The 13,221-nt window shown below is 43.1% G+C and overlaps 1 protein-coding gene across 4 annotated transcripts in view; it reads right to left on the bottom strand.

Moving 5' to 3' along the window:
* The window catches only part of LOC111148467 (tetratricopeptide repeat domain 7B), a 261,908-nt gene that overhangs the window by 123,447 nt on the left and 125,240 nt on the right, over window positions 1-13,221 (bottom strand). For 2 of the 4 annotated variants that reach the window (XM_022505026.1, XM_022505028.1), the window contains exon 9: window positions 12,773-12,850. The exons of 1 other annotated variant lie outside the window; for it this stretch is intronic. In XM_022505026.1, coding sequence (XP_022360734.1) covers window positions 12,773-12,850 — 78 coding nt within the window. Of the gene's footprint in view, window positions 1-7,241; window positions 7,415-10,363; window positions 10,700-12,772; window positions 12,851-13,221 lie in introns of those variants that run through there. One more of the 4 variants, XM_022505029.1, reaches the window with a different exon arrangement.

The following is a 13,221-nucleotide window of genomic DNA, read 5'->3' as shown; positions in this document are numbered from 1 at the left end:
GGCCTGTAAGTGAAGAGCAGGATTCTGGGATTTGCAGAGAACTTCTTTAAACAGGTAGCTTGAGGGGAGCTGGGGTTTTCGATGACAGAACTCTTCTTTCCCCTCAAATTCAGAAATAGAGCCTACAGGCTTTGAATGAAGAGTGCTCGTGTGTGTGTGTGTGTGTGTGTGTGTGTGTGTGTGTGTGTCCACCCAGCAATCGTTTCCTGCCATCCTGGCTGTGCTTCCATACCATTGGGACCTTACCAATCGAGCAGTAACATTAACCATTTTTTCCACGGCAGCTAGCCAGTTCTACATGGTCTAGACTAATTGAAAAGAAGAGAGCCCATGCTAATTGTGACTTAACACCAGCCAATTCAGTCCATGGATAATCCCCAAATTCCATCTGAGCCATCCAGCCTGCTTAAATGCTAAGTTGTGTTATTTTTACCAGAGCTGCTAACAAGTAGCACATTAACTGATTCTAATTCCACTTCCTCTACCCTTCCTTTTGAGGCAGGCGAGATAGGACTCAGGAGTGCGGCAAACTCTCAGAGCTGGCAGGAAGAAATGGGCAGTGAGAGGAAGAGGAACGGCAGTTTTAAGAGACATGCTGAAAAACTATACACCAGAACGCCCCTTCCACTATGTGTGGATTCTCTGGACCCCCTCTCTGGCCATTCCTCCCCTGTTCTCTGTTGAAAGAGTATAGAGCTCACGGTAGATGGTTGAAAACACTGGGCTCTTTTGTGACAATCTCCTCTGTGGGCCCAAGAACATCAGGGGAGAGCCCTGGGTGCCCAGGCCTCAGCCTTGTGGAGTGGAAAAACTGGGGGCCTAGACCAACAGGACATTGACTGAAGGGCAGGGTGCAGGATAAGAAGGGACAGGGAGCACACAGGGCTCACAGACAGTGAGGACAAGCTGCTGGTGGGAGCACAGTGCTTCTGACAAAGCTCAGAACTGATGGTGATAACTGGCCCAGGCCCAGCCACCTTACTAACTCCTGGGCTGACCTTCAGGCAAGTTGCTCATTTTCTTATTTGGATGAATTTATCTACTTATTGTCTGACTCTACACAAAAGGAACAAGGGCAAGAATCTTCACTTATGGATAGTGATCATGACCTTGCCAAGGCTGCCAGATCACAGCCCTTTCTAAAAATTTCCCCAGATGGGTGAAAAATGTCACTGTATGTGGTAGAAACCATCCTACAAAAGAAATTAATCCAATTTTATCCAAATGCAGTTCATCTTTCTGTCATCTTTAGCTATTACACAACCAATGACGAGCTGGATGTCTGAAAGTCAATGGCACCATCGAGGTGTCAATGCAGACTCCAAGTACGTGCAAGGAGGGCTCTGACTGTTCTCCAAGGAGAACACCTCCAACTCACAAGGAAGTTATGTGTAAATGACAACATTAACTCCAAGGCCCAGCAATAGTGTCTTTTCTAGTTTTTTTTTAAAGATTTATTTACTTATTTTTAGAGAGAGAAAATGAGCGGGGGGAGGGGCAGAGGGAAAGGTGGGAGAGAATCTAAAGCAGACTTCCCACCAAGCAGGGAGTCCAACTCTGGGCTCAAGCCCATGACTGGTGAGATCATGACCTGAGCTGAAATCAAGAGTTGGATGCTCCATTCATTGGACCACCCAGGCGCCCCTGCCTTTCTAGTTTTAATATGTCTGGCCCGGTTGTGAAACCCCTAGAGAATTCCCAGAGAAATACAGCCTCTGAACCACAGCCAGTGGATAAGAGCTAAAAAGAGTCAAAGCCCACAGTGGCTGCAGCTCTGCTTCGTCCCTGAGTTACACCGTTAAACGTGCTGAGGCAGAAAGTACCTCAGTCTCAGGTCTGTGTGGAAGGACAAAAGTTCCAAGAAAGAAAAAGGACTTAAATTAGTCATTGAGAGTACCTGTTGGTTATGAGGGATCAGCTAGTCCAACCTGAGGAGCACCCTGGCACACAATTCCAGACAGGCCAACACCCCATCGTGACAATAAAGAAGGGTCCTCCATTCGGATCAAGTCCACTCAGCCATGCTCTGGAGTGGACTGGGTGAATCCCACAAAGCCTACGGGGAGGCCACTGGTGCTTTTCCTGACCCTTCAATGCCCTCATCTTCACACTTTCAACAGTGTCGTCATCCTTCCCCAAACCCTGTGCCCTGGCTCAGGGAGGTTCAGACCTGTATTTAGAACTCCACAACAGTCACCCTCTCCTGTGGGGCCTACAGAGGAGCTGAGCACCACATCTGGCTCCAGCTTTCAGTAAATGTTTTCATCACCCACTTTCTGGCACAAGAGTAGTTTTTAATCTCCTTTCTTACTTTGTGCTAATCATGAAGTCTAACATGCATTTAATGATCTAAGCCATCTCAAGTGTTTTTTACAAGGAGGAACACAACAGCAGGAAGACATCTCTGATGTATGTGCACTAAGGAACATGTGTGAAAATGTTCACTGCAGCACATTCTAGAAGAAGGATAAACCAAAAAAATCTGTATTTTAGATGCTATGATGAAAAATAAATGAGCTCATGTGATAGAAAATGCTCGGAAAGAAGGACAATTAGATAAGGTGACTGGGGAATACCTTTCTGAGAAGGTAACGGTCAAGCTATTTGGGCCTGGGCCTGAATGAGATGGAAGCAGCTCCATATGCGAAACGACTCTAGCATCCATCACGAGTAGAATGGATCAATATATTGGAGTATATACGGAAAACTTCATAATAACTGAAACAAACTCCGGCTGCATGCAGAAACACGGATGAGTCTCTCAAACATAGTATCAGACAGAAGTTAAACAGATGAGTTTTTAATATATTATTCCATTCATATAAATTTCAAAAATGGCCTATACTAATGATTGGGCTAGGACTCAGGATGGTTACCCTTGGGTAGGGGCAGTAATCAGGAGAGGGTACAAAGAGGGCCTCAAGGGTTCTGGCAATGTCTGTTTCTTGATCAGGGTGCTAATTACATGGATGTGTTCATTTGGTAAAAATTTATCAAGTTTTATACTTTTGGTTCGTGTATTTCTTCCAGTATGTGTTATGTGTCAATAAAAAGCTTACTTAAAAAATAAATAAGCGGGGTGCCTGCATGGCACAGTCAGTTAAGTGTCCGACTCTTGGTTTCCGCTCAAGTCATGATCTCAGGGTCCTGGGATTGAACCCTGCGTTGGGCTCTGTGCTTGGCAGGGAGTCTCTCTCCTTCTCTTTCTGTTCCCCCCGAAATATATGAATAAATCTTTAATAAATAAATGAGCAAAGGTCAAAAAAATTCCTCACAGAAAGACCTAGAAGGAAGAAAGTAAAGAGGTCCATGGTATGTGATCCCTTTCCTATCTAGGATTGTCAAGAGAATGAGCACCCTGTTTCCACTCCAGGTCCAGGCCACAGTGACAAGGAGTGGAGTTTTCTGACAGAGCTCACTTTTCTGCTGTATTCCATTATGACCAGCTATTCTGAATAGTCCTTGTGATCTGCTGGAGCTGGAAGGCTCTGTGCTCATATTTCTCATAAGGGACTAAGGAGGGGAAGCGTTTGAAACTATTGGCCAAGATGGGGTTTAATCATTATCTGTGGATTCCTTTTTTTACCTGTCAAGCAGCATAACTGAATTGGTATTAATATCCTTTTTGCCTAATTAGAGAGTCCTGGTGATCAGGGAGCCCCAAGACAAGTATAATCCCAACAGGCTTTCTTTCTCTCTTACCTAATAAACCAGAATTATCATTGTGAACAAACAAAACTAGAAAGCTCAGAACTGATGGTGATAACTGAAAGAAAAAGGATCAGTGTGGAAATTAATAAAATTTTAGTGAATAGAGACACAATAGAAAAAAATGAACAAATGAACAAAAAATGAACAAAACCAAAGTTGGTTCTTGAAAAAGATCAATGAAATTTGTCAAAGATTGGCTTAGCATCTGAAAATCTATTAATGTAATACGTTACATCAACAGAATAACAAACGTACATGATTTTCTCAATAGATGCAAAAAAAGCACTTGACAAAATTAAATACCCTTTCAAGATAAAGAGTACTCCACAAACTAGTAATAGAAAGAACTTTTTCATCCTGATGAAAGGTATTTATGAAAACCCACAACTAATTTCATACTTAATGGTGGAAAACTGGATGCTTTTTCCCTCCTAACATCAGGTATAAGACAAGAATGTCCACCAGTCCTTGCCATTTCTATTTAACATTGTACTGGAGGTTCTGGCCAAAGCAATTACAGAAGAAAATAAAATAAAATCCATCTAAGTTAGAAAGGAAGAAATAAGACTACCTCTATTTGCAGATGACATATTCTGGTATGTGGAAATCCTAAGGAATCTAAAACACTATTTGAACAAATAAACAAGTTCAGCAAGATTGCAGTATATAACATCAATACGGAAAATCAACTGTATTTCTCTATACCTGAAATGAACAAACCAAAAATGAAATTAAGAAAACAATTCCACTTATGACAGTATCCAAAAGAATAGCATGCACACACACAGTAAGTTTCAAGAAATAAGTAAAAAACGTATACTCTGAAAACAACAAATCACTGTTGAAAGAAATTAAAAAAGACCTAAATAAATGAAAGACATCCCATATTCATGGATCAGAAGACTCAGTATTGTTAAGATGGCGATACTCCTCCAAATTGATCTATGGATTCAGTGCAATTCCCATCAAAATCCTAGCTGCTTTTTCTTTTTTTTCTTTTCTTTCTTTCTTTTTTTTTTTTTCAGAAATGGACAAACTGATACTAAAATTCATATGAAAAAGCCAAGGGATTGGGGATGGTGGGGTGACAGCTTAGAGGCACTAGGTTTATTTTCAGGGTAATAAAAATGTTTCAAAGTTGATTATGGTGACAGAAGCACAATTATGTGACTATATTAAAAGCCACTGAACTGTATTTTTTTTTAAGGTTTTTTTATTTATTTAAGCGATCTCTACATCTCATGTGGGGCTTGAACTCATGTCCCCAAGATCAAGAGGCACATGCTCTTCTGACTAAGTTAGTCAGGTGCCCCCTAAACTGTATACTTTAAATGAGTGAACTGTATAGTATGTGAGTCGTATCTCAATAAAATGGTAAAAACAAAACAAAACAAACAAACAAAAATGAAACAAAACTAAGCAAAACAAAAAAAAACCCAAAAACAAAAACAAAAAAACCTGACTGTATCTGTGTGGAATGAAACTGTGACTCAGCAACCAGTCCTGGTATGGGAATCTCCCTTTAATAGTCATTGCATTTTCTAGATCTTCATGTTGCCTCCATAATTCTCCTTGGACAGGTGGGGATGTTGACATCAGGAGAGTAACAAATTATGAGTGGTTCACAAAAATAAAGGAGAAATGGCCAGCATCCTGAGCTTTTCTGCCTTCAAGGGATGAGGCCACATTGGAATAACACCCAAAGAAACACAGAGCTCTACCCATGTTTCCAGCTTGATCAGGGGAAGGAGCAGGAGCTGAGTTTCTCAATATATCTGGCACCTTATATATCCGTCTACTAAGCAGCATAGAAAGCAGAAAACAAACAAACAAAGAACTCAGGCCTATTTTTAGGATATAAATTTCACTTTCAAGATGAGCCCCAAAACTGCTTCTAAATACTTCATACTGAGGGTTCAGCATTTTTAAAGTGAGAGTTTGGGAATTGCTAGAACAGATGTTCTGTGAATTCAGATAAGGACTAAGGAGTAACACAGGCTATGAATTGAGCAAACTCATGGTTCAACAAGGCCACAAAAAGGGGGGTTAAATTAAAAGGGGGATTAAACGCAAACTAAAATAAACCTAGGGAAAAAGTTAAGAATATGCTCGCTTGGGGCGCCTGGGTGCCTCAGTGGGTTAAGCCTCTGCCTTCGGCTCAGGTCATGATCCCAGGGTCCTGGGATAGAGCCCCGAGTCGGGCTCTCTGCTCTGCAGGGAGCCTGCTTCCTCCTCTCTCTCTCTCTGCCTGCTTGTGATCTCTGTCTGTCAAATAAATAAATAAAATCTTAAAAAAAAAAAAAAAAAGAATATGCTCGCTTCTCTGAATCCGTGTAAGAATGCAGTCTGAACAAGAGGAGGATGAGGGAGAGAAATGCCAGGGTCAACGTAAGGGGATTAAGAGGAGGCTGCCTGCCAGAGAAGCGTTGTCCCTTTTGAAAATGCGACAATCATTTCCAGAAGTCGCACATGCAGTAAGCATCTAGTCAAAACCCCCTCCCCGCCCCAGCTCTAGAGCCTCAACAGCAGCCGCCTGCAGTCTCTCTGCCATTTCTCCAATTTGATAACCATTGTGGAAGGTTTCCATACTTATTCATATACGCCCCCTTCCCCTCACGGAGAGATTCTGAAGAGCCATCATGCCTCCTCCTTGCAGGAACCAGCAAAGATGGGAGGGTGAGACTCTAAGGGGAGGAATCAAGAGTGAGTCAACGATCTCCTATCTCCTGGCCCCTCTCATGGTCAATGCCTGCCACCTCCCTCTTCCCAACCTGGGGAAGGCCGCATGGAGGCTGCAGAGGTTCCCTAACCCACCTTCCTCCAAGGTGGCCAAGTCCCAGATTTATTTATTTTTTTTTTAAAGATTTTATGTATTTATTTGACAGACAGAGATCATAAGTAGGCAGAGAGAGCGGGGGGAGGGGGGTAGCAGGCTCCCCGCTGAGCAGAGAGCCCGATGCGGGGCTTGATCCCAGGACCCTGGGATCATGACCTGAGCCGAAGGCAGAGGCTTAACCCACTGAGCCACCCAGGTGCCCCATCCCAGATTTAAAATTTTAAAAAATTAAAAAGTTCAAAAGAGTCGTCGCCTTCCAGTCACTTACAAATTGTTTAGTTCTCTTTCTTCTTATAGCTAATTTGGTTTAAAACAAATTTATAAACAAAAGGATCAAGGAATTGCTGAAGAAAAGAAAAAAGGCTAACTCTGGCTTACAAACAGCTTTGTCACTGATTACTGGCTAATGCTAGGGTTCTTAGAAGAAACAGAATGAGAATCCGAAAGACCAATAGTGATAGCCAAGAATAGTAGCCAAGGACTGAGAGGAGAGAATTTTCCTACTTAAAATGTACCCACTGGTGCACAGATATCTACTGAGGTTACTAAAAGGAATGGAGTATCTCCATTAAATTGGCAAATGAGACTTGTTTGTCTGGCTCTCTTTTAGGGGAAGAATCTGTCCCAAACTTTACTCATCCTTGAGTTTTCCTCCCACCCCCTAACCTACGAATGAGGACATCAAGGGCCATACTTCTCTCCTGAGTAGACGCGGGCTTTCCGAGTGAGGGTGTAGGTTTTTGTGTTTGCTCCTTTCCGGAGAGGGTCATCCAGAGGTGACTGGCAGGGCGGATCCTCCAGAGGGTTCCAGTAGCTCTGTTCACACATACCCCGCAACAAGATCTCCGCCAACTGCCTGGCTATTGTCTGGGAACACAAAGGAGCAAAGGCATAGCCGTGAGTCCATTCTGTATCATTCCTTCACTCGTTCGCTCATTTGGTCAATATTTTCCAGTCATCACTTTGTGCTAGGCACTATTCCAAGACTCATGACTGAAGATTTTTACTTCTCCGATGAACATTTTACTACAAAAAAGGAGAGAAAATACACTAAGGTATTTGAACCATTAAAAAAAAAAAAAAAGTCTATGCCCTTCGAGCCATCCTGCCTCTGTGATATTCTGAAACAACCGAAATTTTTAGTTTTGCTCTTTTCCAAAAGCTCTTATCATAGGTTAATTGTAAAATATCTCATCACCTCCCAACAGATCCCTGCTACAACCCAAACTTGGCACAAAGCCGGTGCTCAACCTAGATGACGTTACTCCTGAAGGGGGGGGGTGGGGAAAGCTCTTCATTGCTGATAAGATGGTATCCAGTGTAGATTTCGGAAATGCCTTCCCTCTTTGAAGTGCCAAGGGCCAGTCCCATGGTGGCCCCGTCCTGGGACTCAGTGCACTGTTGTCAGTGCACCCTGGGCCTTCCAGCCCAAAGGCTACTGCTGGCCTGTGCAAAAGAGAAAGCAAAGTGGCAAGTATGGCTACTGATCAAGAAAGACCTCTTTGCAATGCTGCACAGGTATCTCTTTCCTCTCTGAGAAAACCCAGACATATCTGGATCTTGTCATCCTAAGTTAGACAACGACTACTATGCTTTTCGAGCTCTCTGCAGTAGAACAGTGCCCCGTCTGATGAATGGGAGGAGGGGGTATGTGACATCTACTAAGAAATATTTTGTTAGCTAATGCGTATCAGTTCACTTACCTCATAATCTTCCAGTGATAAAGAAGAGAAATAAAAACAAACAGATAAACAAAACCTCCACAAAATCTCCCTCAGAACAGAAGCAGGTGCACCTCAATGTGGCCCGTGCTACCCCACGATCAGCCAAAGGTGGCAAAATAAAACTTCAACTATCAGGTTTTTCTACAAGGTTTTCATGTTCTTTGGAAACATGCAGGCAAAGAATGCTGATCTTTCCTGAGAGTGAGACTTTTTAAATAAATATGTTCCAGAAGAGAACTTTGCTAGGTTTTCATCCACGTGAATTGCCTAAAACACCACCAGGAAACTTAAATGCAACCAAATCACTAGATTAGTGGCTTCTGATAACCACTGGGTAAAGGCAAATTTTCCTGATTATTCCCAAGTAAGACCCACTGGCTTTAGTGTCTATAAAAATGTGAAATTAAGTGCACTCCTATCATCCCCAACTGAGCCATCTGTAAAGATCTCATAAGAATACAATTTTCAGAACCTAAACAGTTCCTGCACTGTTTTCTTAAACCTTCCATTATAGTTTCATTTCGATCTCCCTGCAGTCATATAAGCTAATGACTTCTGCTGGAAGCATCAACGGGCAAAAATAACCTCGACTCACTATAGCCGAGAAAAAAAAAAGTCAAAGGGAAAAAAATGAACAAGGAGCTTCATTTTCTGAATATACCTGCCATGGAGGGATTCTAAAGTTACAAAAATCTCTGCCCTCCACAGTCTGCTTGTCCACTATGCAACAGCTCGTGCTAGATCTCACTTTACTTCCAGGTATTAACCTTCCAGAGAGACTTTTAAAATGAGGTTTTGATGTGATTGCATACTTTAAATGTGTCACTCTACCACTGCACTAACCGACTAGCAAGGCTGTCTGGTTGTGTGCACGGACAGCTCACATGAAGTTCAGAACAGGAGATAAATATGAGAAATGACCAGCACGATCACCAATAGTGATCGGACCTTTTACTTCTTATACTCGGGTTTTATATGCTTGCCATTGAAATGCTTACAAATTGTTGGCAACAGATAAAATCAGAAGGAAAGGAAGGGAAGGAAGGGAGCCAGAAAGAAGTCAAACTTTAATGTATAAACTTGGTCATTAAATCCGTTTTGTATGTATTTTCTTAATTGTGGTAAAATTCACCTAACCGAAAATTCACCATTTTAACCATTTTAATGTATAACCCAATGGCACTTAGTACATTCTCAGTACTAGGCAACTATCACCTCTCCCTGGTTCCAGAACATCACCCCAAGAGGAAGCCCTGTACTCTTCAGTGGTCATTTTCCACTCCCTCCTTCCAGACCCCGGGAACAACTAACCTGCTTTCTGTTTCTGCAGATTTGCCCATTGGGGACATTTCCTATCAACGGAATCCTATAATACGGGGCCTTTTTGTGACTGGCTTTTTCACTTAGCATCACGAGGTCAAGGTTGACCCATGTAGTAGCCTGGGTCAGTGCGTCATTCCTTTTTGTGGCTGAATAATACTCTATTGTGTGGACGTACCACATTTTGTTTATCTCGTCATCAACTGATAGAAATTCGGAATGTTTCCATCTTCTGGCTAGCATAAACAGTGACGCTACAGACATTCATGTACAATGTTTGTTTCTAACATTTCAGTTCGTTGAAGTATTTGTCTAAGAGTGGGGTTGCTATAAATGGACTTGTAAATAAATCCTTCTCAGCTATGGTCTCACACCCTGACAGAGTTTACAAGGTAAATTTTTCACTTCATAAGAGCATCATAAATTTGCAACGATCAACTAATCTCGAAGGAATCATAGAGTTGTGAGCAGCATTAACTTGACAAGCTTTCTGATGGCTACTGTAGACCAAGATACCAGTGAATAAGGCCCATGAAGTACTTCCCAGCTAGGGAAGGCAAACAATTCCCCATGGAAACGAGAAGAGAAGATTCTTGGGTTCTGCCCCAAACCTACTCAGCTGGCATTTCTGAGGTCAGCAAAAGGGATGTGCATTTGTTCAAAGTTCCTCAGATAATTCTGATGCACACCTTTTGCTGAGCACACAAGGAATTGTAAGCAGTTCAACCTAGGTCACCTGAGACTCATCAACCAAGACCAAAGGCCTACTTACTTGCACCGCAAGTCCAACAGAGAGAGGAAGTGACTCCCCTCATGTCAACACCAACCAGTTAACAGCTGAAAATGTGCAGGGGGAACTCCAGTCTACCCAGCCTTCTTCAGAAGCCTCCTCACAGCATGTCTCAGAAAAAAGAAAATAATAATTGAAGAAACTTATCTCACTTCCTGACATGTCTTTATTCAGAATCTCCCCTCACAGGATTTTTAGAAGTTAAAGTACATTGATCCAAATAACAGAAACCTTAGGCAATAATGGAAGATATTCTCTAATTCTGTGAAGAGTAGTGTTGACGTAAGCAGCAGGCAGATGGCCCACAGAGTAATCAATGCACTCACACCTTCTAACAGGGCAAAAACCATTAATCACTTTAATAAAATATATATGCTTTTGAATCAACAATATGGACAAATGCTCCACATTTAAGCAATTTTGAAAGATTGGCTTTTTAATTAGCTTTTAAAACAATGATAAGAACACTAGCCAATATCATCGATTACTTTAATTGTGCTTCAAAGTCTTAAAAGGAGCTGTTCATGCTGACCAGACAAGAAGTATCATGAAATATTGGGGAGTAGGTCAATTTGAGAGAAAAGACACTTGGCAACAATTCTTACCCATATTTTTTCAGAGGTTTTTTGCCTTAAAGAACTCCACAAATCAAAATGTCTGGTTTGAACTTCTTAGGGCACACCCAAATCATATCAGTATATAAATAAATACCGAAGACCAAGTGAGGTCTCAGGGGAAGGGTGGGGGAGTGTAAAGTTGCTCCTTTGTCTCGCCCCCATGAGTTCCAGGAAAGCCTATTGATTCGTCATCTGGCCCTGCGAGTCGGATATCTGCATCCCCAAACCCTGAAGACACCAAAATGAAGATACAGCCTCACTTCCCACAACAAGAGTCACTGAGCCTGGCCCAGCTTTAAACTCTCTGGCAACATTGAAAGGGGTCATAACAATGGGAGGACGATGGCGCTGGGGACAAGACCCAAGAAGGTGGACTCTTCCGTGGGGCTGTTGTGTCAGTTGTGACATGTGGTATTTGCTTCATCTCTAGTGAGCACCAGGCCTTCACCCAGACAGCCCTTGGCAGAACAGCCATAGAGGGATCAGCGATCACTTCTCCAGCCAGGAAAGTTCAAGGGTTTCAAAAGGCAAGAGAGAACTTATGCCAACAACACAGCCAAACTGCTGATGAGCCACGTTCTCTAGCTAGCTTTTGTTTCTCCTCTAAGTTTTAGCATCACTATACTTAGTCAAACAACTAGGTACTCCCCAGGATCCAATCTGCTCTGCTCTGGCTGGGTTTTGGTGTGAAATCACTAGCGTACAGTCAACCCCTTCACCACCCTGGCAACTGGAAGGGCTTATACTCTCCCTGCCGTGAGGGATGCAGTTCTTTTGTTTCAAGAGGTAGTACGACCAATCAGTACATAAAAAGATGCTCAATGTCAGTAGTCATTAGGGAAATCTAATTAAAACCACAATGAGACAGCACTTCATATATACTAGGAGGGCAAGACCGAAAAGACAGACAATAACAAGTGTTGTCAAGAATACGGAGAAATCAGGAGCGCCTGGGTGGCTCAGTGGGTTAAAGCGTCTGCCTTCAGCTCAGCTCATGGTCCCAGGATCCTGGGATCGAGCCCCACATTGAGATCTCTGCTCAGCAGGGAGCCTGCTTCCCTCTCTCTCTCTGCCTGCCTATCTGCCTACTTGTGATCTCTGTCAAATAAATAAATAAATAATCTTTAAAAAAAAAAAAGAATATGGAGAAACCGGAGCCCTCCTAACTGCTGGTGGGGATACACACTGGTACAGCTGCTTTGGAGAATTGTCTGGCACTTCCTCCAAATGTTGAACGTACAGCCTATCCACCTAAAACTTGTTCATGTGTCCACTTAAAAACTTACGTAAGAATGTCCATAGCAGCATTATTTACAATAGCCAACAAGTGGGAACAATCCACGTGTCCATCAACTGAGGAACAAATGCAAAAAATGTGTCCTGTCCCTGCAGTGGGATAGTATCTGGTCACAAAAAAGGAGTGACATGCCGATCCATGCTCCAATGCGGGTGAACCTTGAAAATACCACGCTAGGTAAAGCAGGTCGGTCACAACAAGACCACCTAGTATATAATTCCATGTATATGAAATGTCCAAAATAGGCAAATCCATAAAAGCAAAACATAGATGAGCAGTTGCCAGAGGCTGAGGGTAAAGGGGAGAATGGGGAGTGACTACTAAGAGGTATGGGGTTTCTTTTTGGGGATGAGAATGTTCTGAAATTAAATATTAGTGATGACTGAACAATGTGGTTAGTACACTAAAAACCACAGACTTTAAAAGGGTGAACTGTGAACTGTGTGGTATGGAAATTGTATCTCAACAAACATAGACCACCGAGGCACTCTGCAAGCTGATGAGGCGGTCACTCTTGTGCTCGGGTGTTCTGCTCAGCACAGCATCCCGGTTGGCCTGAAAACAACACAGAAGACGAGAGGAGCAGCTGGTGAGTTAGTCCATGCACACAGCTATCATGCACAGAGAAGCCATCTAGGCCCTCCTGCCCCTCTCGGCTTGCCAAGGGCCTGGAGACAAGGGCAGGAGCAAGTAAGGGGCTTGTCACCTTGGCTTGTTTACTCAGAATGCCCCGAGCCCGGCAGCACGCAGTACGAGGTATTAGCCAAACACAAAGGCCTGGAGGTGTGGAGCCAGAGGACCCTCGGGACCCGTTAGCTGGCGGTTGCAGGGGGCTTTAGGAGCTGATGCAAGCATGGTGATGGCTCCTGGGCTCGGGCCCACCAGCCAGCTCTGCTGCAGGCACCGCCAGTGCTCTGGGGTGGCAG

Source organism: Enhydra lutris, unplaced genomic scaffold, assembly GCF_002288905.1.
Source record: "Enhydra lutris kenyoni isolate GAN:26980312 unplaced genomic scaffold, ASM228890v2 scaffoldscaffold20, whole genome shotgun sequence".
Lineage (NCBI taxonomy): Eukaryota > Metazoa > Chordata > Mammalia > Carnivora > Mustelidae > Enhydra > Enhydra lutris.
This window is presented reverse-complemented; position numbering and strand designations above follow the sequence as displayed.